Below are 23,169 nucleotides of genomic sequence, written 5' to 3'. Positions count from 1 at the left end.
TTTGCTTTTTCAAAAATTTATGAATAAGACTAAAGTTTTTTGACAAATGTTTTATTATGTTTGCTGTCAGATTTATCTTACAAGAAACAGGAAAATATACAAGAATTTAAATGGCATAATAAAATATCTCACTAAGGTTTTTTCTTTTGATATTTAATTAAATGTAAGTGTAGCACATATAGGTAATGAAAGATGTACTCTTATTTTAAGGTTAAAGTAAATAATAACGGACATAATTTGTAACATAAACTTTCAATAATCAATATTTCAATAACGATACTGCGAATAATATGTCTGCTTCTTCCATTTCTTCATACTGTCAGTATAGTTATGGTTCATAGACACATCCACCCAAGCTTCTTTCTTTTGGGGCCCACGAGACTTTACTTTGTTGTTCATGTGCGTTTTGGTAGTGACAAATAACACACGAAGTACGAGGAATAGTATCAGATCGAAACCAGATATCAAAGTGAAGCCGAGCATCAAGCTGAGCAGACCGCCGAAAGCCGCTAGAAACAAAATAAAAATATATAATATATATATATATATATATATATATATATATATATATAATGAATTCCTATATCCCGTGGTCATCGCATCACGCGTAAACGGATGGACCAATTTCACTATTTTTTTTTGTGTTTGTTATTGTCAGGAGAAGGTTCATATGTAAGAAAAAATTCAAAATAATTGCGCGGCAAAATTAAAAAATTTAAGAAAACTTAACGACAATATTAATTTTACATAACTGTCAGCGATCGACAGAATGCGCGCGTGCATACATAGTTAAGACAGGACAACGTCTGTCGCGTCAGCTAGTTTTAGATATATTTCAAGCATTACCTAACAAATGCCCATAGACACGGATCCGTTTCAGTGTAACTTTAGCTTATGTAAAATATAAAAATACAAAGACGTGTTTATATGGCTGATAGAAATTCCTTCCCCAAATGATGTAAGTACCGTAATAGTATTTATTAGTCGTATTCTCAAACAACCTTCCCACTTCTAAAAGTATCCAAACAAAATATATCGGTATTGAATGATCATGACTCACAGGGCAATATAAATACATCATCAGTGTACGTACCTAAAATATTTTGCCAATTCAAATAAACATCACGTCTGTATCTGGTGGATACTAAGTCGTTGAAGAAAACATTCAATAGAGAACGGTTCTCTAAATTGACGTCTTTACTGAAAAAATATCAAAACTTTATTTCCTTGTTTTGTAATGAAATCATAAGTTATTGGTTTATTGTAGACGCTGTCTAGCGAGCTATTTTCACTACATGATCGCGAAACGGTTCAATACTCGAATTGTGTATCATGTTAAATTGTTAATAAATGCCACATAACAATTACTGATCGACCTTCAGGCATAAATGTGTGGTCAAAATATAAATAGACAGTTTCAAACGAACAAGACAAAATGTAAGACAAACAGAGATTCAGCACTATAGTCTGTTATATATGTATAACTCACAAAAATGGTAGTTCACTGCTTTTTATATTGTTTGCGAGCTTCCCAAGGGCCACCTCTAAAGGATATTCGTAATGTTCACACTCAGGTAAACACTGAAACGAATCGAAATATATTTTGTCGTCTTCCTTTTGCGGGTCCGGTGCTGAAAGATTAACTTGTTATTACTGACTGTGATAAAACAAACAACAAAGTATGCTGATATTAATATCAATAATATATAATTATAATATCAGCCCTGTACCATATACTGTCCACCATTGGGTATTGGCCTCCTCTACTATTGAGAGGGATCAGGCCCTAGTCAACCACGCTAGCCTAATGCGGATTGGTAGACTTCACACACCTTCGAAATTCCGATAATTCAGTTTATTTTTTATAAATTCATATCAAAGTAGGTTTCAATCCAATATTTTAAACGTTGTCTGAGAACTGCGTTGATTTAATTTTATAAAAAAGCAACTGGGGAGGGTAAATAAGTGTACCTATGTTGTAGAATTTGGGTATTACTTTACAATAATATAAACATCATATAATATTTGGTAATAACGTGTTAGGGCCGTTCAAGTATTACGTAACGCAATTTGGGCGCATTTTACGATGCGTTACAGGGGCAGGAGGGGGTTCGTACAACGAGTTACGTAACATTGGTAGTTTTTATTTTGTTCTCGCAAATTGGCAACTCTATTCATTTAAGTTTTATGGGGAATAATACCTCGACTGTATTTTGCGTAATTTTTTCATCATTTCGTTCATTATTTTACATTTGTTTGTTAAGAATGCGATTTTATGTGGATTAAACTGTTTTATTTCAGTTACATATACGTTTCAAAATGCATCGCCAAAGGCTTAAGAAAATAATATGTTATTTTATTTAAAAGATTTATTAGTACAACATGCTTAAAAAGGAGAATGCATGAAAATAATAATGGTGGATGACGCCAAAAATGTATGCAAAAACGGGGCCAAGTCAAGAAAACTGTGTAATTAGATGTAAAATTAGTAATGAAAGTTTTTTGGAACAAAGGACATGTCCGCGTTTTTGTATGGGCGCTGGTTCTTTATTTCGAACAAATTCCAACCATCCTGAAACTTATGAAAAAGAAAGTGGGAAAATTATGGAGCTTGTGATCATTAAAAGACAAATTTTAGATCATTATTTTTTTTTAATCTTGGCACAAACAGATGCGGCGGTGGACTTCGCTTTACATATATTTTTTAGACACTTTCTGTCATACATATTTGCTGCGTAACTTCAACCGTTTACTGGGCGCACGCAACGGAAGCTGTCAAAAGTAATTAAATTTCCCCGTTTTTGCAACATTTTTTATTACTGCTCCGCTCCTATTGGGAGCTCCTATTCTACATAAATGGGCTACACAAAGTAAAAAATGCCTGAAACCTGAAATTAGCGCGTTCAAAAAAACGAGCGTTGCAAATTTCGGATTATAGAAAATCAAAAATCTTCGAAAGTTCCATTATGTATTACTTGAACGGCCACTTAGTAACTTTATTAAGTAATCATATTGTCATATTTAATCAATAAATTCGGATACAAAACATATCCCACGAGAATAACTTACTCAAGACGAATTCCAAACAATCCATATCGTTGAAGTTGCACGTGCGATGATACTCTGAAACGCAATTGTTTAATTAGCAGAACTATTTCTGTTGATAAACCTAGTTAAATATGTTTACATGCTTCATTTACCTTTAACAGCAAAAAAGAATGGTACACAGTCACAGATGTTCTTTATTGCAACAATTTTCTGATAGGCCATGCAGTTATGGAACGAATATTGACGAAAATCGGCAATTTTTATCTGAAATTTTATAAGTGTTTAAATCTTTAGATACCTATGTACTTACAATAAGTTAATTAGCCCAATAAACCCTTACTACCATAAAATTTTCAAAATGTCACATTGTGAGCAAAATGTAAACAAAATATTGCGGTGAAGTGCATCTGTCCCTGCCATATAATATAATAATAATAATAATATCAGCCCTGTATTATATGCTTGCCCACTGCTGAGCACGGGCCTCCTCTACTACTGAGAGGGATTAGGCCTTAGTCCTATAGATAACTTCTCGGATGTGCAGGTTTCCTTACGATGTTTTCCTTCACCGGTAAAGCGAACGATAAATTCACAAAGAATACACACATGATTTTTTTAGAAAAGTCAGAGGTGTGTGCCCTTGGGATTTGAACCTGCGGACATTCGTCTCGGCAGTCCATTCCACACCCAACTAGGCTATCGCCGCTAATAGCCGTTAAAATTATGCATGTTCTATGTGACTGTTGGTAAAGTACCAAGAAAAAAATATTGTTATAAATGAGAAAAAATATACTAAAACGCCATTACAATCCTTACATCGTATAACAATCTATATATTTTTTTGTTGAATCTAGAATTTTCAAAATTATTTTACCTACACGTGTTTTTTTAGTCAAACGCAATATTTTGTCGCCAAAATTTGAGATGATCAGCCGCCCTGAATTTAAACAACTGTTAAATTTGCGTAAAAGCATTAATTCTACTAATATGTGTACATACTGATATAAATGCGAAAGATTGCGAGGATGAATGTATACAGGATTGTTTTTCCTGAATACAAATAAAAGTCCGCGACAGCATATATCTATCTACCTTTCATGTGGAAGCCACTATGACCAGAATAGTGAGCCCTAAATATAATTATATCGGATACATGTTTTACAATGCAGAAGCGAGACTTTTATCCCGAAAGACTCTTTCAGGCGGGCCAAGCCGCGACCAAAAGCTAGTATTTCATTACAACAAAATATTGATAGCTCCTTATTGTATTATAATATCTAAATTTTAAACAAAATGGCGAGTAAAGTTCTGTCCATGTATCAGGAATTAAGGATTCAAGATAATATTATGTAGTTTCATTTGGTAAAACCTTGGTGATTAAATTTCACACGATATATTGCGTCAATCGGAAAACAAAGCCGTAGTAAGATGACTATCGCAATATAATCTTTATTTTCGTAATGAGATATGCACAATAATCAAATTTTCTTAGATCAGCAATTATAATTAGTAAGACGTAATATCCGTACTCAATTATCATGTTACATTGGAGGAATATAATTATTTCTAGTCCTTTGGAAAAATGGCCCACTCATTACTCAGAAAACACATTTGTTACCCACACCTCTTGATTTTCAATAAAGAATATCAATAGAGAATGAAGAATTTTCCTTGTTGCTATATTTACTAACTCAGAATGAAAGGGCTCTTATAAGTTACTTGCATGTTTGGGTATTAAATATCTTATCGCGCGCACAATACAAAGAAAAATGATTTAACACCTGATGAAGGAACAATCTGAGATTACTTTGGCCAAGAACTAAACAGTTTGAAATGATGTTAGGTTTGTTCATCTATAAATGGACAATGGTCCAAATATTTAGATTATGATCATATTTGTTTGAGAGTATCTTGCCAATATTATATTATTGTAAATCAGAAAGTTTATAAAGATTTTATAAGAACAGATTTTAATAAAATTTGGTACACTATATGAGTGCGTCTATATTATGAAATATATAAATTTAAAATAAGATAGACAAGTACATGGTGGGACTTCTAAACAGTGCAATGTCACGAGCAACTACTAGGTTTATATAATGCTTGAAGCCCGTACAATGATATTGTACCTCATCGTTATAGTAGCATTGTCGCTGGTCAGGAGTGAATGCCTTGACTCCTGGTGTGGTATACGTACGCTCCGGGGACAACGCTATCAGCACCTCCGTGGAAGGGTTGACCATTCGCACGGGAGAGTCCAGATCAGGCACGTTGTACGCATTGTCTATAAACACCTACAACAAAACAATATATAACTATGACATTCTAAAACTGCGTCAGCATATTCTTTTTTGATATCATAATTCATATGATACGACGTTGGTATTCATACGGGCACGGTAAAATGTACTGCTTCTGATTGTAAATGGATTGGCGTCTAAATAAGAATATCGGTTGGCAAAAGATTAGGCCCCACCAATTGCCACGATTATGTCAGCCTGTTCGATGAACAGTGCATGAGATGAGATACATGAAATGAGTAGGTATGTATTAAAAACATAGTCAGTTTTAATTTTCCTTTTTTATGTTTTATAATGGGAATACGCTAGCAAAGTGTTAAGATACAAATCACAAAAAATAACTAACGGTATCTAAGACAGTGCTTTGTTTCTTCTAAAGTTTCGGATTTCCCCATAGGTGTGTATTATAATAAATATCATAACAGGTAAGGTAGGTGAGCTAGGCTAGGGCTCATGTCCTCGCCGGCGAGGATCGCGATGCGTTATCCCTTTATTTCCCTCTACTTGCTAGCCCGAGCTAGCTACTTTGGTTTGTACTTTGTTATCTATCTTCTTTATATATAAAAATAAATCCCTATTTCCCTTGGTCAGGCCATCACGCGGGAACGGCTGAACCGATTTCACTATTTTATTTGTTGTGTTTGTTATTGTCAGGAGAAAGTTCTTATGAAAGAAAAAATACAAAAAATTGCGCGGAAAATTAGAAAATTTAAGAAAACTTAACGATAATATTAATTTTACATAACTGTCAGTGGTTTCAAATAACTGTCAGTGATCGACAGAATGCTCGCGTGCATACATAATTAAGACAGGACAACGTCTGTCGGGTCAGCTAGTTCCTAATAAATTTTACCATTAATTAAAAATGTTCATAGTTATATAAGTAATTTTAATGTTATTTAGAAATAATATTAATTATAGCTATATATCATCACGCTAGCCAATAGGAGCGGAGCAGTAATGGCTAATCTCAGGAACTACCGGTCCAAACTGAAAAATTCTTTTTGCGTTGGATAGCCCTTTGTTCATGGAGTGCTATAGGCTATATATCATCACGCTATACCCAATAGGAGCGGAGCAGTAATGGCTAATCTCAGGAACTACCGGTCCAAACTGAAAAATTCTTTTTGCGTTGGATAGCCCTTTGTTCGTAGAGTGCTATATGCTATATATCATCACGCTGTACCTAATAGAAGCGGAGCAGTAATGGCTAATCTCAGGAACTACCGATTCGAACTGGAAAAATCTTTTTGTGTTGAATAGCTCTTTGTTTGTAGAGTGCTCTAAGTTATATATCATCACGCTATGACCAATAGGAGCGGAGCAGTAATGGCTAAACTTAGGAACTACCAGTTTAAACTGAAAAATTCGTTTTGTGTTGGATAGCCCTTTATTTGTGGAGTGCTATAGGCTGTATATCATCACGCTATGACCAATAGGAGCGGAGCAATAATGAAACATGTTGCAAAAACGGGGACAATTTATTAGTTTTGAGAGCTTCCGTTGCGTGCGCTGCGTAAACGGTTAAAGTTATGCAACAATGATGTATGACGGGATTGTTCCTCTTAAAAAGTTCTAAAAAATATATTATAAAACAAAGTCCTCCACTGCATCTGTCTGCCTGAACGTGTTAAACTCAAAAACTACCCAACGTATTAAGATGAAATTTGGTATGGAGACAGTTTGAGACCCTGGGAAGAACATAGACTCCCGGGAAACTACTACTTTTATACTTTAGCCTGAAAAACTTTATAACGCGGGCGGAGCCGCGGGCAAAAGCTAGTTTATTAATATAATCCACCATATAAAAAGTTTGAAACAACCAAAGTAAAAATAACATAATGATTTCTTATGTTTACGCGAATGTTAGACATTAAAATTAAACTTTTTTCGATTTTTATCGCGGTTTTTATATTTTAGTTTTCTCCCAACGTTTCGAAGACTTTGCAGCCTTCGTGGTCACGGGGGGAAGATATTGCAGAACTTCCATATTTACTTTTTTCTATATTATGTATGGTTAATTTAGAATATATAATTTTTAAAAACACGGTTTACAGTGGAGAGCCCTAAGTTGCTTTTTATTCCAATAATATACATAAAAGCGAGGAAATTCGCGAGCAGACAATAGTTCTGAATATCATTCCAATGAATTTGAATATAGTGTCGCAAGTGAGTTAAGATATTAGCTTACTAAATGTTTATTTAATGCCATCGTATTTATGTTACAAAAATATTTATATATCTATAAAGGTATTTACTAATGATCACAAATAGGTAAGCAAACAATAATATTATGTCTTTCTTTCTAGTGTTTTTTTGCGTCTGCTCCAAGAAGTGTATTAAGTTAATTGGCAAAAGTAAACAGCTCCCAGCAGTGATCTCGGATCTATTTTCAATTTTCCGATAAACCAATTAATAGCGAACTTACACGTGTTGCCGTTACCAGCACTATAAAGCTACAGTGTAATTTTACTTCCGTGTTTACTTCATTTTATTTAACTGGAACAACTTTACTATGAAAATTTATAATAATTATTAGCGCCATGATACTATTTCCTCATTACCAAAAATATATTGCCAACTAATTTGCTTATCAAAATTTAAATATCCGCGATTAGATGTCATTGAAAGAATTACAGTTTGTACGTGGTTCAATGAGAAAACAGTTGATCTCGTATATAAAAGTATATTGGAAAATTACACGCTTACAGTTGCACATAACAAAGAGTAATAGAAGGAAGGGAGAGCAGCGCTCCCCGTGGCAAAAATAAACATTATATTAGGCTGCGTAATACATGCATCTATTATGCAGTTCCTTGTTTAAGGGTTTTTAAAAGAATACATATAATACAATAGATATGATCTCACTCCCACAGTAAGGATTCGCACTAGACGGGAACACCATTGTCTCGTCACAGATATCTTTTCGTAAATTTGTCGCAAGACATTCCTTTAGTGAGTCTAGAGAACAATATTCGGACCTTATGTTCCTTATCATTTTGTATCTATTGCACAATATTATAAAACTAAAGTTTACTTTGGCATGCGGCACTGCACTAAACTATATTATGAAATAAATCATACTCTCTAGGAGGAACTTATCCATAAAATAAGAAAGTACGTTATTGTTTAGACTATAACAATAGAAATATATAACAATCTACGGGTAAACAATAATAGTTGTCAACAATTGCGCGTTATAATTACTCGGGTGCCGAATGTTATGTCTACCCGATGGGATGACATTTGTTGTGTCTTCTGACTGAAAAACTACGCATTTTTTCGTTATAATTGCCCGGTGAAAATACTAGAAATATATACACTATATGAACCACAAAAATAATGAGAGCCCTTGCTTGCGTTATTTATATAACGGTAGGCATGGTATATGTTTGTTATCGTCCTCCATATTTTGTTACTACTACTTAAGTATCGTGGGCGTATGTGGGCATATGTCGGATCACAAGAGCCGAATTCAAATTTTAGTAGTTGTAGTTTTTGTCCCAAAACAATTATAATTCCAACAACACAAACTACTATGGAACGCGAGACAGTCTCCACGCACCCACAGTACTAGTCTCCAATAATATTATTGGATTGGATCAAATGATCTAAAGCAGCTGAATTGCAAATTTTTCATAGGGTTGTCATTCTCTTTGACTGCTAGCTTTCCGGCCTTCTTGATGTCGCCTGACATCCTCATTGCGCTGTGTAGCAAAGATTCTGTCGAACGCCATATGATGACGTGGCTTTCCATAAAAATCAACTCGATGACGACATGTATATTTTTTTAAATCTTAAATAGTTTTTTAGCTCAATCTTAATTATGTTAGATTTAAGCAATATTTCTTTAAAATAATGTTGTTATATTTTTAAGTTTAATGTGCAATTGTCTATAGCTTAACTGGGGCTGGTTTCGTTAGGTTTTATTTTATGTAATAATATTAATAATAATAAAAATTTGAAAACAACTGAACTTGTTACTAGCATATTTTCATGCATTAATGAATCCAGTCTTCTTTAATTATTTTGATCATCTTATGATTAATGATTGGTGATTTATCCTCATCTAGAGTCCTCAATATACTACTTACTGACTGACTACTGAGAGGGGTGTGTTCTCTGGAAAAAAAACAATTTATTACATGTTTTGCGAGCATATAAATAAACTGATCTAAATAACGATATAAAACCTAATTGAATTTTTATTTTCTTCTCTGTATAATGTACTGTAGTTTATACCTTAAGCTGATTTTGAAAATAGGAACACCAGAATTTCTTGCCCGTTCTTCTGTGGTGAGATCTATTTTCCGAACTGGTGGCAGAGTTAATATTGACGGTATCTGATAGTGTATAACATTTTACGGGTTCGAATAAATCACTTCATTTCATTACTATAACAGCGTTTTGTTTGGATCTCTTATTTTATTATCATATCGTGATATATTAAAGTTTATAGTGGTTCTAAAAATAATAAAATAAACTGATATTTTTTATCTGGATTTGATGACACGAGAAACGTATTTTGACTATTACGAATATCGAATGGAGCCACTACGTCTAGGTAACTTGCGCTGATTTTGATTTTGCTAATTGGATCAAAATATATTCCGAAACTCGTGTTTATTAGTCGAACGAATTCTGGGAGATTTTGGGTCAGTACGGTGTAAATCAAATCATATAGCTACTGAGTTTTAGTATTGACATAAATTGATCTACAGCCTTACATGTACTTTAGGAAGCTACAACTAGGGGGGAGAAAACAAAACAAGGTATCTAAACTAAGTTGCGTCAGACGGGTCTTGGGTGTTTAACTTCGTCCACATGATGTTTTACGTGTCTCCTATTTATGAGTAGTGATAACGTGTGGTTAGCGTGCACTATGACAAACGTTAAAGGGAATTCTTTACGCTGGCCTCAAAACTTTTCGTAGTCGAAGATTGACTTGACTTGAATCGTAATTAGTTTTTAAATTTGATTTAGATCTTTAAATGTATTATATGACTCTATTGCAATGGAGCTTCATACATTGTTATAATACTAAGCCTAATCCGGTTAGAGAGTATTGGATGCGTCAAATACGCAGTCTGTTGTGCCTGAACAATACTTCGAATGGTGAGTATTGTGTGGTAGAGTGTTCAATAGTGTTATAGGCCAACATGGCTTTGTATACGTAACGAGCCCAGTTATAATGGTTAACGTTTACTTTTGCATTAGAGTTTTATATAGTATACTTTGAGCATGTAATGTCACCTTTCCAGGCGCCTTATGTTTGTGGGTGATACGCGCTTGACCACGGCTGTTTGATTTTTAATAACTCGCATATTTTCTTAAAAAATGCCTTCAAAAGCCACTCAAACTAAAAAATAATTTCACATTACATTTATATACCGGATAACAATTTTGGAATCGGTGCCTGATTAAAATTACTACTTAAGCTAAATAAATACATAAATAAATACGAGTATACGAAAACAATGTGATGGCAGCGTACAAAATCAACAAGTCACATGTAACGCCTCTACCGACCACTGATGAGGTGAAATGGTGTTATGCCGTATGTATAAGTATGTAAGTGTGTACACAAGTACATATTAAGTATGAACGTAAGTACACTCAACCAATCCCAATTCAAAAACAGAACTAAAAATGTCACAAGAACGCAAAATTCGCGATTTCGTTTTCTCATGAAATTCTTCTTCTTCTTCTTCTTCTTCAGCCTTCATCTACCCAATGCTGAGTAAAGGCCTCTTCCATATTTCGCCAACTAGCGCGGTCTTGGGCTTTCCGCATCCAGTCTTTCCCGGCCGTCCGAATGATGTCGTCGGTCCATCTTCGCGGCTGCCTCCCCACGTTCCTGTGCCCAGTTCTTGGCCTCCATTCTAGTACCTTCCTCCCCATCGGCCATCTGATGTGCGGCTTATGTGGCCTGCCCATTTCCACTTCCTTCGAGCTATGACTTCGGCTACGTCTCGTAAACTGGTTCTCTTGCGGATCTCGGTATTGTGCACCATATCCCGAAGAGAAATACCCAACATAGCTCTCTCCATAGCCCTCTGGGTAACTTGAAGTCGATGGATCAGTTGTTTGGTGAGCGACCAGGTTTCAGCACCATATATCATGACGGGGAGGACGCACTGTTCGAATATTCGGCGTTTGAGGTTCAGAGGCACTTTCTTGGCTTTGAGTACATCGGACAGTTTGCGAAAAGCTCCCCACCCTAGTTGGATGCGACGCTTGATCTCGCGGTCTTGTCCATTTTTCTCGAGACTCAAAGTTTGGCCCAAGTAGACGTATTCCTCGACTCTCATTATGCGTTGGCCCCCCACAACCAGGTATTGAGTGTCGGAATCGGGGCACATAATTTTGGTTTTTGAAATATTTATTTTTAGACCAACACTAATTGATGCGGAGTACAGCTCTTCTATCATGGTCTGCAAATTCTCGCTGTTGTTAGCAAACAAAATGATGTCATCTGCAAAGCGAAGATGTGACAGATATTCCCCGTTTACGTTGACGCCTCTATCCGACCAATCAATAAGCTTAAATACGTCCTCCAAACATGCTGTGAACATCTTGGGTGACATAGTGTCCCCCTGTCTCACTCCCCTCTTGATGGGCACTGGCTTTGTCAGGTCATGTAATTTTACTTGAAGGGTTGCCGCCTGGTACGTCTCTTTGATTGCCTGAACGTATCTGCAGTCTACCTGGCATCTTTGGAGAGAGTGTATGACGGCCCAATGTTCTACCGTGTCAAAGGCCTTTTCGAAGTCGATAAAGGCCATTGCGATGGGTTGGTTGTATTCTATACACTTTTCCATTATTTGGCGGACTGTGTGGATGTGGTCAACCGTAGAGAAGGCACTCCTGAATCCTGCCTGTTCCACTGGTTGTGCGACGTCTAGCCTCGTGGTAACTCGCAACGTTATTATCTTAGTGAAGAGCTTATAGACATGGCTGAGCAACGAAATGGGTCGATAGTTACCAAGATTGGTGACATCTCCTTTCTTGTGTAGAAGTATAACTACCGCATTTTTTTTTCCATGTGTCTGGTGTTATGCCTTCAAAAAGTGCTTTGTTAAACAACAGCTGGAGTTGTTTTAACACTGGCTTCCTTCTCATGAAATTAGACGAGATAATTATTCAATTTTTTTTAGTTTTAAAAAACTACTGAAGCTATTTTAAAAAATATGTATAAAAATGACAATGAAAAATATGTATACAAATTTAAAATATGACAAACTTGGACACATATTCTTCCGAATAAAGAAAGTATTTTCCAAATCACTTCATAAATGAACAAGTTCTGAGGTAACTAAAAAAAAGAAAAAGCTTGCACGTTGAATTGGTAACCTCCCCCTTTTTTTGAAATCGGTTAAAAAGGAGCCAGCTTTGAAATTTGTACCCTAGTCTGTAAGGATGTGTTTATCGTAAACAATAAATGAACAGGTGGGCTAGCTGCTTAAACCAGGCCTTATCGTGAGCGGAAACACCGTCAGCTACAGATTTACGCCATCTGACCCGGTCCACCGCCTCTTCCTCCCAGTTGGTTGGATCCATGTTAAAAGATACCATGTCCCGCTTCACACTATCTTTAAACCTAAGTATTGGACGACCTACCGGGCACTTAGCAAGCAATTATTAATTAGCAATTTCGCGCTTAACGCGAAATTCGGCGCGACTACGCCGTTTTGCCCCACTATACTCAAATACAGAAATCCGCTGCCAAAACTGTGGTCGTATCTTTAGAGCTAGAATCGGTCTGATATGTCACCAGCGTAGGTGTATATCGTACCTCGCATCTTCTACGAACGCTAATTAATCATCTCACGTAGATGATGAAATGAACAGGTAAACACAATATGATTGTGTTATTATAACGCTCACTCATTGGCATTGTATTTTCGGGTGTCATACGTTATATTACAATGGCGTGATAAATTTTATTTAACCTCACAAGTGTTGAAACGCAGATTTTTTGTAAACCCAATTGTACTCCTTAGTAGTTGTGTGTGAAATGTGTGTCAATCGGAGTGATATGCTATATCATCCCCTATTTTCTAACACATATGTACTACTAGAATACAATGACACTGTATAATATTTTTCGAAGCTGAGAACCTATTTATATATTCAATAATGTTAAAATGCTACCAAACTGAAATGATGTAGCTTACATGAACAATTTTGCGAGAACCACTCGTTATGAAAGATATCAATGCGGAACTTAATTTGTTATCTAAATAACATTCTATTTGTGTAATCATATAGATTACAGAATCATTTGTTAGAGTTAATTAAATTGTTATCATAAATGTATTGTACAAATTCATATTTGCATAAATATTCTGATAAGAGTAGTCGATAAAAGAAGTAATTATAATGTGCGCAACACAGAATCAAGGCTCAAATGGCGGCAGGAAGCACTGAGGCGGATGAAGCAAATTCTAAAACTTTTCATAAGGATTTATGTCTCATTACCGTCATATTTATTAGCAAATTCGAAATGTTTATTATCAATTCGATGTATTTTAGAAATGTGGGGATCTAATTACATACATCAGTGGCGAAGGGTGAAGATTTTCAAAAGGGAACCCGAAGAAATATTTTTTTCTGCAGATGTAATACACATTTCACGATAAAAATAAAGTCCGTGCAATATCATAATACTTAATAATTTCCTTCTAACATAAACATTAATTCTAAACTCTAAATTTAAAAAATAACACATATTTTGGACATAGGTACCTAAAAGAGTCTAACAAAAATTAATAACGCACACTATACACAAACACTAATTATACATTCTAAATTATTAAAAAAAATCGCGCCTTTGGCTCAACATGAAGCCGCAAATTCTCGGGTTATCCTGAAGTACACATACACGCACGCACACATGTATTTTTACGTCACTTCCAAATGATTAGACAAAGACACCGCGCTGCGTGTGAAAGAGACAACAATATCGCGAGGGAAGCTATGCGCGGCCGGGTTCACTTCGAACACAATGAGGCGCGAGCACTGCGCGCGAGTTAAGATTTAACGAATTTATACTATGTACCGTTATTATTGAAGTATTAATTTAATTGAATAAGTATAAGATGACTTGTTAGAGTATACTATTATTGTTCTAATTATAGGATGTTTTTCTTTTATTAATTTTAATTCATTTACAAAAGGTAACCCGGTAGGAATCGGCTTGTATGGACGCTTCGCCACTGACATACATACATACATAACATCACGCATTTTATCCCCGAAGGGGTATGCAGAGGCGCAACAAGGCACCCACTTTTCGCCAAGTATGTTCCGTCCCATGATGTGATAGGGGGCGAGCCTATCGCCATATCGGGCACTATTGCAGACTCCGGGCTAATACTGAGCAGAAAAACCCAAATATCACTTTGCCCGACCCGGGATTCGAACCCAGGACCTCAGAGCTCTATTGTACCGGACGTGCAATACAACTACGCCACCGAGGCAGTCTCAGGGATCTAATTAGTCTAATTATTTATAAATTACAATTGGATAAAAGGATTGCATAATATCATATAATATAAATTCAGTATAAGTACATAAACAACACCGGAGGCCGTAGCCAAGATACCTATCCACAATCGTTATCGCTCATAAAAAGCAGAGAAATGCATGAAAATGTAATTTCCAATACATAAGTCTATCGCTAGGATATGTTATTTTCATACATAACATTGGCGTAAACTATTATAGACAACATAGCTATTATGTCCCTTGAGGATGAATAAAAGTATTTTAAGGCTATTTTAGTCAAATTCAAGGGAGTTGCACTTGGCGTGCACTATGAGTCTAAGTCAAATAAAATTGCGGCAGGCCGAACGACCGCACATGGGTACCGTATTAATTCCAACGCTTCAAGCGCTTCGATTGTGCCCTAATCAAATCCGGCATTACTGCTAAAAGTGTATACAAACTCACCATTGAGCCCTGCGACGCGACTGATGCGCTATAGTAGTCATCAGGGTCAGTGCGAAGCAGCACCGTGAGCGCTGTCTGATAGCCGCACGAAGTCACGCGCCTTGGTGGCGACACATGGAACCATTCGTCACTTTCTATATTACTCCTGAAGGCAAATAAATAAATGGGTTGTATTACATTCCAACATTCTACTCAAGGTTTGGATTGAGATATTAATATCTACAAATTAGTATGATAAAAGGAAGTTGGTATGTACTCGAAAAATTGTCGCCATGGTCGCGTGCGTAATACATCATTTAATAATCTCAGATGTATGCAAACTGTAATTACGATAATATATTTAAATAAATATTTAAACACAATATTGAATTTTATGAAAGAATAAAATATTTGTAGCTAAATACGTAACTGGAAATGTATAAGTACGCTGATGTACCATCGCATAAGCCTTGTATTCTCCTGAATATAATCATTATTATATTAACGTTCATATTATTTATTTTATAAATGTGCCGGGTGTATGCACTATACTCTTATGAAAGTATTCGACTACAGCCAAGCGTCGAGGCCTGAGGGTAGAGCCGCCGTACGTACTTATTTCAGGCTATCATTTTGAACAGGAACAATTTCATGATGGTTTTTGATGTGATATCTAGTTTGGGATTATATATTATGTTTGGTTTACATGTTTAAGTCGACCTTGTAAAGAATTTATAAAACCCCGTATATTTATTTATCAATTTACTTTGACTATACCGTAATTAAGAAAATTTTGAGTTATATGCATAATAATTGAGTTCAATTCAATCTAAATCACGCAAATTGTAATGGTTCTTATTTATAAAAATACAATAAAAGTGCTAAAAGAGACATACACATAACGACTTTTATCCCCGAAAGGGGAACTTAAAACATTACTGGATATGTTGTAATTGCAGTGAATGAAGAAAAACCAGGAAAGGACTGACACTGTGAGTTACTGTTAGTTCTGTAAACTCTACTGTGGCGCAACTAACCCAATTACAGCTGTTACCACTAACAATGAATTGCACACTTCAGACCAATAAAATCTAGCAAATGTGTTTGGAACTGTATTTTACACATAGAAATATTCAGATAAAGTTTTTTTTAATAAATATAATATAGAATCGATTACATCAAGGGCGTACGTAGAGAACAATAAGTTTATTGAAAAATACCAATACCGTCAAATTACTAAGTATGTTGTAAAATCTATACATGGTAATTAAAGTATAATAAAAGCAGCAGATCTCGGTGTGACTAAACATTGGAAGGAAAGATTTAAAAAATAAAGTGACGTGACTGAAGAAGAGTTACAGAACACGAATCGGCGATTTTTAGAATTATTGTATATCTGCCTGTTTATTTTTTTGTTAGCGCAAATTTCCGAAACTATTGAACGGATTTTCATGAGGGTTTTGCTGATGGACTGATGTTCCATTAAAATCTGATTTGGGAAATAAATTTATCGTCAAATTAAGATATTTACGATTTACTTAAAAGCATTTCAGACTCAAATAGATCTAAGTTCACGCACTGGAGTTGTATGTAGCTAGTCGTTAATAATTATATTATAAGCCTGTATCATACCTATGTTAATTAACTTACTTATCGATCGACTCTACGGCGTAGTAATTGAATGTACAGCAGAGATTAATCAATGTAAAAACTTGTTGGAAAAGCTGATCGCATCGGTATATTGCGTTCTTCCACATACATCTTTCTACCAGATTGCTGCATGAGGCTGCTGGCGATAGCTGAAATATAAGATAAGTATAGTATCATCCTATCAAAGTTAATATCGCTCAAAACGTGCTGCGGGACTTAATTACACAAGTTTTTGGTCGCTCCGGCAAATCATACCGTTTTTATTCACATATTTTTATATACATCTGTAAACGGGATTCTTCCGAAGAATTTTATTTGTAATAAGGTTTTCGTTTATCTATCTCAAGAACGCAATTTGGAGGTAGTAAAAAGATAAACAAAATATAAAATCTTTAATTTTTAGAAGCAGACCCAATGTTTATAATTTGAAAAGTTGTATTTTTCTAGTATAGATAACATACAAAATGAACCATGGTAATCGATTACCGCCATCGATTAGTGATTTACACAAAATTTTATATTAGACGATGAGCCATTCGTTAATTTCCTATTACAATATTGTTTATAATTATCGCGGCTTGCAGCGCCTAAAGTGAAGCACGCGCGCGCTTAATAGTTTCTAAACCAAATTATCTAGTATGCTACACCAGCGAGCGAACAGGAAGCATGTCAAACCTACACGTGTTCCTTGATGTACAACGTGTAATCAATTATTTATATTTACGTTGAACTGAAAGCTACCAGATGAGATGAGTAAAATTAAATTTTAATAATGCGGGGTATGTAGAAACTGCTTGTGGTGCCGCGTCTGCTGGCATATTCAAAGGCAAAAATGTTTAGATTTATTTCTTCAATTGATTATAATCAAAGGTAACTTGTGTCCTGCAAACGCCTATTTAAGGTGTATTCCACCGGTCTGTTCTGAAAGTTTAAGATATCTACAGCTAAATATCAAAAATATCTAATGTATGTACATACAATGGTGACTTATTTAACTAGTTTTACAATTCTAAGGTTTACTTTAGTATTAATCGTTACAAACGGAAACAAATGTTTTGATAACCTGAAAAGGGTAACCAATGCCATCTATTAAACATCGGGGAAAATAATTATGTTGTCAACAAGCACTCTACGGACACGTGAAACAGTCCGTAGCGCGTAGCGGATAGCAGTAGCGCATCTACAGTCCGTGACGCCGTTGGCGCCATCACTCAACTCTAACGGCGAAAAATAAAATTAGAGTTTCCACAGTTCCGCCATTTTGCGCAGAGGGTTTTGCTCTACAAAACAACAGCTTTGCGTCCACACATCCTAACATACAAGCCACACTCCAACCTAACTGCATAACCGATACATTAAATGCGGATGGGTGGAACGAACATAATTTTTTTTTTATAAGCCATACTCTAAACTCTTTTGTGAAGATAATAAATTTAATCTGAAATATAATGTGACTTATCTTTCGTTTCTCTCTGTAATTTACAAGACTACTTCAAACTAAATAACGCAAATTTAATGTTCCTAGTTTATAAAAATACAAAACATACACACATCAAGACCTTTATCCCGCCAAGGGGAAGTTAACACTTATAAAAAAACTTTAATCCGTGTACAATATTTTGAAAATCAAATTACCAGTAAATTAATAGATCTCAGAACATTGAATACATTCTACAAAATAATTCTATGTAATATTTTGTGTAACAAAAAGTACTTATTATATTTTTATATGCTTATAACTATAAATTCTATTCTATCAATGAAAACAATCTTTAGGAAAAATTTATAAATTACAGCTTCGCACTATTTTACGTGGATCGGCACGGTCAATCAGATTTGAAAAACGGCGCGGCTCTTAATTTTCCAATATTTTATATACGCAAAAATCTATTTCCACTTACTTGTCTAAACAGGCTTTCGATAGATATGTTATTAAGATCCAACACAATCTGTAATTGATTGAGACGTTGCTTTTGATCATAATCTGCTGCGTAGGTAGAATGTAGTAATGGAATCAGTTTCACTGTATCGAAAATGAATTCCTTTGTTATATTTTCCGGAAGAGTTCTGAAAAGTCATTTCATTCTTGAATTTATATGTATTCAATATATATGTAAGCAAGAACCTATTGTTTAAAAAAAACGTAGTAATCATTATTTAATGCACTGAAAGTACGCTATTAGTGGAACCTATTAATACTTTCATTTCATTCGTTTTAGACTAAGTCATTATGTCTACGTACTGTTGAAACGAATATACATTTGTTAATATAAAAGGAAGTAACTAATACATAGCACGTTACATTATCAAATATAAACTAACAAATTATAAGCGAAAGCCCGCGCTGCCGTGCGGGATACCACATTTAAATCGCAAATCGTCACAGCTGGAAAGGGCACGTCCCATATAGCACCTTGGGTACTCTCGATGACCTATAAAATAACAAATAATGTGATGACTATCAAAACAATGTTATCAATATAGATAAAACACTTGAATCCATATGGAAGCTGTTATGGATTTTGGCTGGTGGTAGAATATAGTACCCGCCCGGATAGCGACCACAGTACACAAGAAGAAAACTGAAGAAATGTTTCCAAGATTAGCAAGGTGTATATCAGTGGCGAAGCGTCCATACAAGTCGATTCCCATCGGCTTCCCTTTTAGGTTTTCGGTGATACTAAACAAAATATTTAATAGGTAAATTATAAATTTAGAACATATCAGACAATGGACAGTAGTTATAATAGCTTAACTTAATAATTAACGATAACTTAATAATGACATCTATCGGCCATTAGCCCGTTGTTTGTTAATTTAATGCATATCGATTACTTATTTTAAAAAGCGTTAGATGGCGCACCTTGTATTTACTTCCCCAAAAATTCCGTTACCTAAGTAAAATTGTGACGCCACAGGCGCAAGGTAACCCGCTGTCAAGCGGCTTAATGTCGTAGTATCTTTTTTTATTTAGATGGCAGCACATTCTATGACTTTCTATGCCAGTGTTCATCGAAATCGTGCGGAAGATATGGGCAAAGGTAACCCGAGTAAGTCGGCTTCACGTTAACCGACTATGTATTGTTGTCACTTTTTGTGTCGATCAAACGTCACAATTTATTATGCTACCAAATTGCGGTGCTTGTAGATTGTCATATTAATTTAATTTTTTGATAGTTTTGTGATATTTAGTTGACCAGCGCTTTATTTAATTAGAAATTACAAATAAATGCGTATTATAATGGAAATGACTACCTGTGATAAGTTTAATGACTACCTTTACGTAAGTGTATTATTAGTCTGTGATTTCACATATTAGTATTTAAATGGTTAAATATTTGAAGTAGATCTTATAAGTTTTTGACTTCAGACACAAAATGTTTGTCAGGCAAAAATAAATATTATATGTATTTACCTGAATTTAAAATACCACGACGATTCAAGCAAAAGTTAACGAATAACCATTCTTGATCATTTAAATTGATAATTACATAAGTTTATCAAGTAGGTACAGTTAAACTGTTGGTCTGTTTTTCGAACGTGATACCTATTTTTTTACGGGGAAATAAGTACATTTACAGTTTTATTAAGAAAATAAATTGATGATTACTTATAGGTAGCTGGAAGTGGGGATATAGTTTTAATACTTTTGTTTTTGTTATAACAAATTAATAGGTAATTATATTTGTGGTAAATGGAAAGAGAATTATCTACGTTTATTGTTTGATTTTACGAATGTTTCAATTATTTACGCATAATAGGTAATTTAGTAGGTATGTCAACGATTGTTGAATTCTAATCAAGACTAATTCTTTGTATTAGCTTTTGTTTTCTGATAATTTGCCCCCGATATCTTAACTGATGCCAATTTTTTTTACACCGGGATACCTTTTGAAAAATTTCACCCTTCGCCACTGGTGTAACTATATCAATTATTATATCTAATTCAAACAAGGCGACATGTGCTGACGTGCGATGCATAGTCATCTCTCGTCACTCGAAACTCCATCTGGTCCCAACTCAGCTTATTATCAGCAGCAGAGAGGTCACCTAGCGCGCCCATATAAATATATTATGACATCTGAACGAGCACCAAGAAAAAAATTACAGCCATGATATACTTATTCTTTTCTTTTTTATAGCATTCTTCTTAAGTTAGAGTAGACTTCAATAGGTTGGCTACAAAAGCACTAACATTAATAAACAATGTGTAGCCACTTTGTGCTGATTCGAAATGTATAAGTAAAAATTCAGCCAAAACGAGATTATTAAAACTATAACAAGACTCAATTCAGATACTCACAGTAACTATTGGGTTCCTAGCATACCATCTGTAGGCGGTGACTATGAACAATGCAGTGCACACAATACTCACTGCTATGGCTAGTCCCCAACAACTCCTAAAATATACACCTCTATAAATAATACTATACAAGTAATATACAGCTAAACGATAAAACTGCATTAAAATCAAATGCAGTTAAATAGTAAATAGGTAAGTAAATCCAGCCGTATTTAGCCGTTTATGCCTTAACTTCCAACAAACATCTAAACATATTACATGGTATTTAAAACATCACAAATTCTAATATAATATTAGTGTAACTGTAGTATCTACATTCTATGTGCATATCGCAAACAGTTTTATTAAGTAGAGAGGACCGAACTCTAATAACGCTACTTTAATATAATTTTATAACGGCAAATTTATTGTCTATCGACTTATTAAAGTTTTTAAAGTTCAAACTCTTATATCGGCATATATATTAAAGCGCACCTTTCAGCGATATTCAGTTCTTCCATCACAATATATTTAAAGCCATGCAAATCAGTTCGCTTACAAAAATCAATAAATTTACGCCAACAAAAGCTCTTCTTGGACATATTTTCCTTTTCTGGTTGTTTATAGTTCGTGAAATTCATTGATTTAATAGCAATCTTGTCTTCATTATTGAGAACCATATTTAAGTACTTTCACAACAAGCTAATACGATAGAACTGTCCACGCAGCGTGAAATATGGTCATTATTTGTCAACAAGACACGAACCAGTAATTACAAAGCATAGATCTATCAGAGATAACACTACCAACTCGAGTATAGTTTCTATATTAATAAATATAGAGACAACAATGATTTGTACAACATACATATTTAGAACTCTAACGATTACAGCATTAACAGTCTTACATAACTTTAATATCGTATAGATATCGTACACCAGATTAACCAAAAAAACCGAATGGGTAAAGGATGAGTAGGGGGAGCCCAGGAGACATTTCCAGGTGGAAACGTCCAACCATGTTTCAAAATTCAATAAAATACTTGACCTAATCAAACCTCAACATGGTCATTTAAATTGGTATCAGAATGGACGGAAGTACACTAAGGGCCATATTAATTACCAATTAAAGAGTTTGGTCTTAGCTAAGTCGTTATTGTTTAATGAACAAAACTCAGCGGTAAAAATTCGCCATATGCTGTAATTTTAAATATCATTTGAGATAACTTTGATATCTCCTTATTATATGCCGACGACCAGCCCCGGATCTTAAATTTTTTGAAGGCGGGGCAAAATCTGGACAATGCCGCCCCCAACCACCAATTTTTTTACATTTGTCATCATCATCATCATTTCGCGCCCCGCGGGTAATAATTTATGTGTGTTATATACTGGATGTCTCAGTAGTCAAATTTGCGTTAATGATGAGTTGTGTATTCGTCTGCCAAGTTTGAATTTTCCGCCCTCTAAATTCGCCGCCCGGGACACTGGCCCTGGTTTGCCCCCCCCCCCCCCCTAGATCCCGGGCTGCCTTAAGATCCTGATTTTATTTTGACAGCGACTCAGCTGATATCACACTTCAGAGCAAAATTAGAGGCCTAAATGGTTCTAAATTAAATGGACAAAAATAGTTAAATTTTGTAAGATAATTGCAGCGCAACAGGCATATGTCACCTTTGAGCTGGGAATTTATAATATACATTAAGAACTGCCCTTTAAGCCCAGACCTATTTACATCGTCATAAATATTCGCATGTTTGCTTCGGATTTGCTGCTTCGTTAATTATTTCGATATTTTGGCCAACAGTTGCTTCTAAGACAGTAGTTTAATATTCTTAGTACCAATCATGTGCCCGTGGATTTATCATTTTAATACTTCAATATCCAAAAATCCTTACTTAGTACTAATCTTATAGTCTGAATAATTTTACGTCTAAACACTGCAATATATCTATTT

General features: G+C 34.9%; 1 protein-coding gene across 1 annotated transcript; it reads right to left on the bottom strand.

Annotated features, from left to right (window-relative positions):
* Positions 1 to 21,893, bottom strand: LOC115450856 (sodium channel protein Nach). Its single transcript, XM_037444149.1, has 8 exons — positions 21,791 to 21,893; positions 15,303 to 15,490; positions 5,178 to 5,342; positions 3,201 to 3,312; positions 3,070 to 3,123; positions 1,490 to 1,631; positions 1,094 to 1,200; positions 1 to 509 (listed from the first exon to the last, which is right to left on the bottom strand). The coding sequence occupies exons 1-8, from the start codon at positions 21,891 to 21,893 to the stop codon at positions 268 to 270; spliced, it is 1,113 nt and encodes a 370-aa protein (XP_037300046.1). The 3' UTR covers positions 1 to 267.
* Positions 21,894 to 23,169: the final 1,276 nt, after the last annotated feature.

Source organism: Manduca sexta, chromosome 27 (assembly GCF_014839805.1).
Source record: "Manduca sexta isolate Smith_Timp_Sample1 chromosome 27, JHU_Msex_v1.0, whole genome shotgun sequence".
Classification (NCBI taxonomy): domain Eukaryota; kingdom Metazoa; phylum Arthropoda; class Insecta; order Lepidoptera; family Sphingidae; genus Manduca; species Manduca sexta.
The sequence above is the reverse complement of the archived record's forward strand: the minus strand, read 5'-3'. Positions and strand labels throughout refer to the sequence as shown.

What these genes read in the sequence shown, in the direction of transcription:
- LOC115450856 (XM_037444149.1), bottom strand. Translation starts at nt 21,893, where the DNA reads ATGGTTCTCAATAATGAAGACAAGATTGCTATTAAATCAATGAATTTC. An exon ending in CAAGAAGAGCTTTTGTTGGC is followed by an intron (nt 15,491 to 21,790) that starts GTAAATTTATTG and finishes AACCTTGAGTAG; the next exon opens with AATGTTGGAATGTAATACAA. An exon ending in ATTCTTTTTTGCTGTTAAAG is followed by an intron (nt 3,124 to 3,200) that starts GTAAATGAAGCA and finishes ATTGCGTTTCAG; the next exon opens with AGTATCATCGCACGTGCAAC.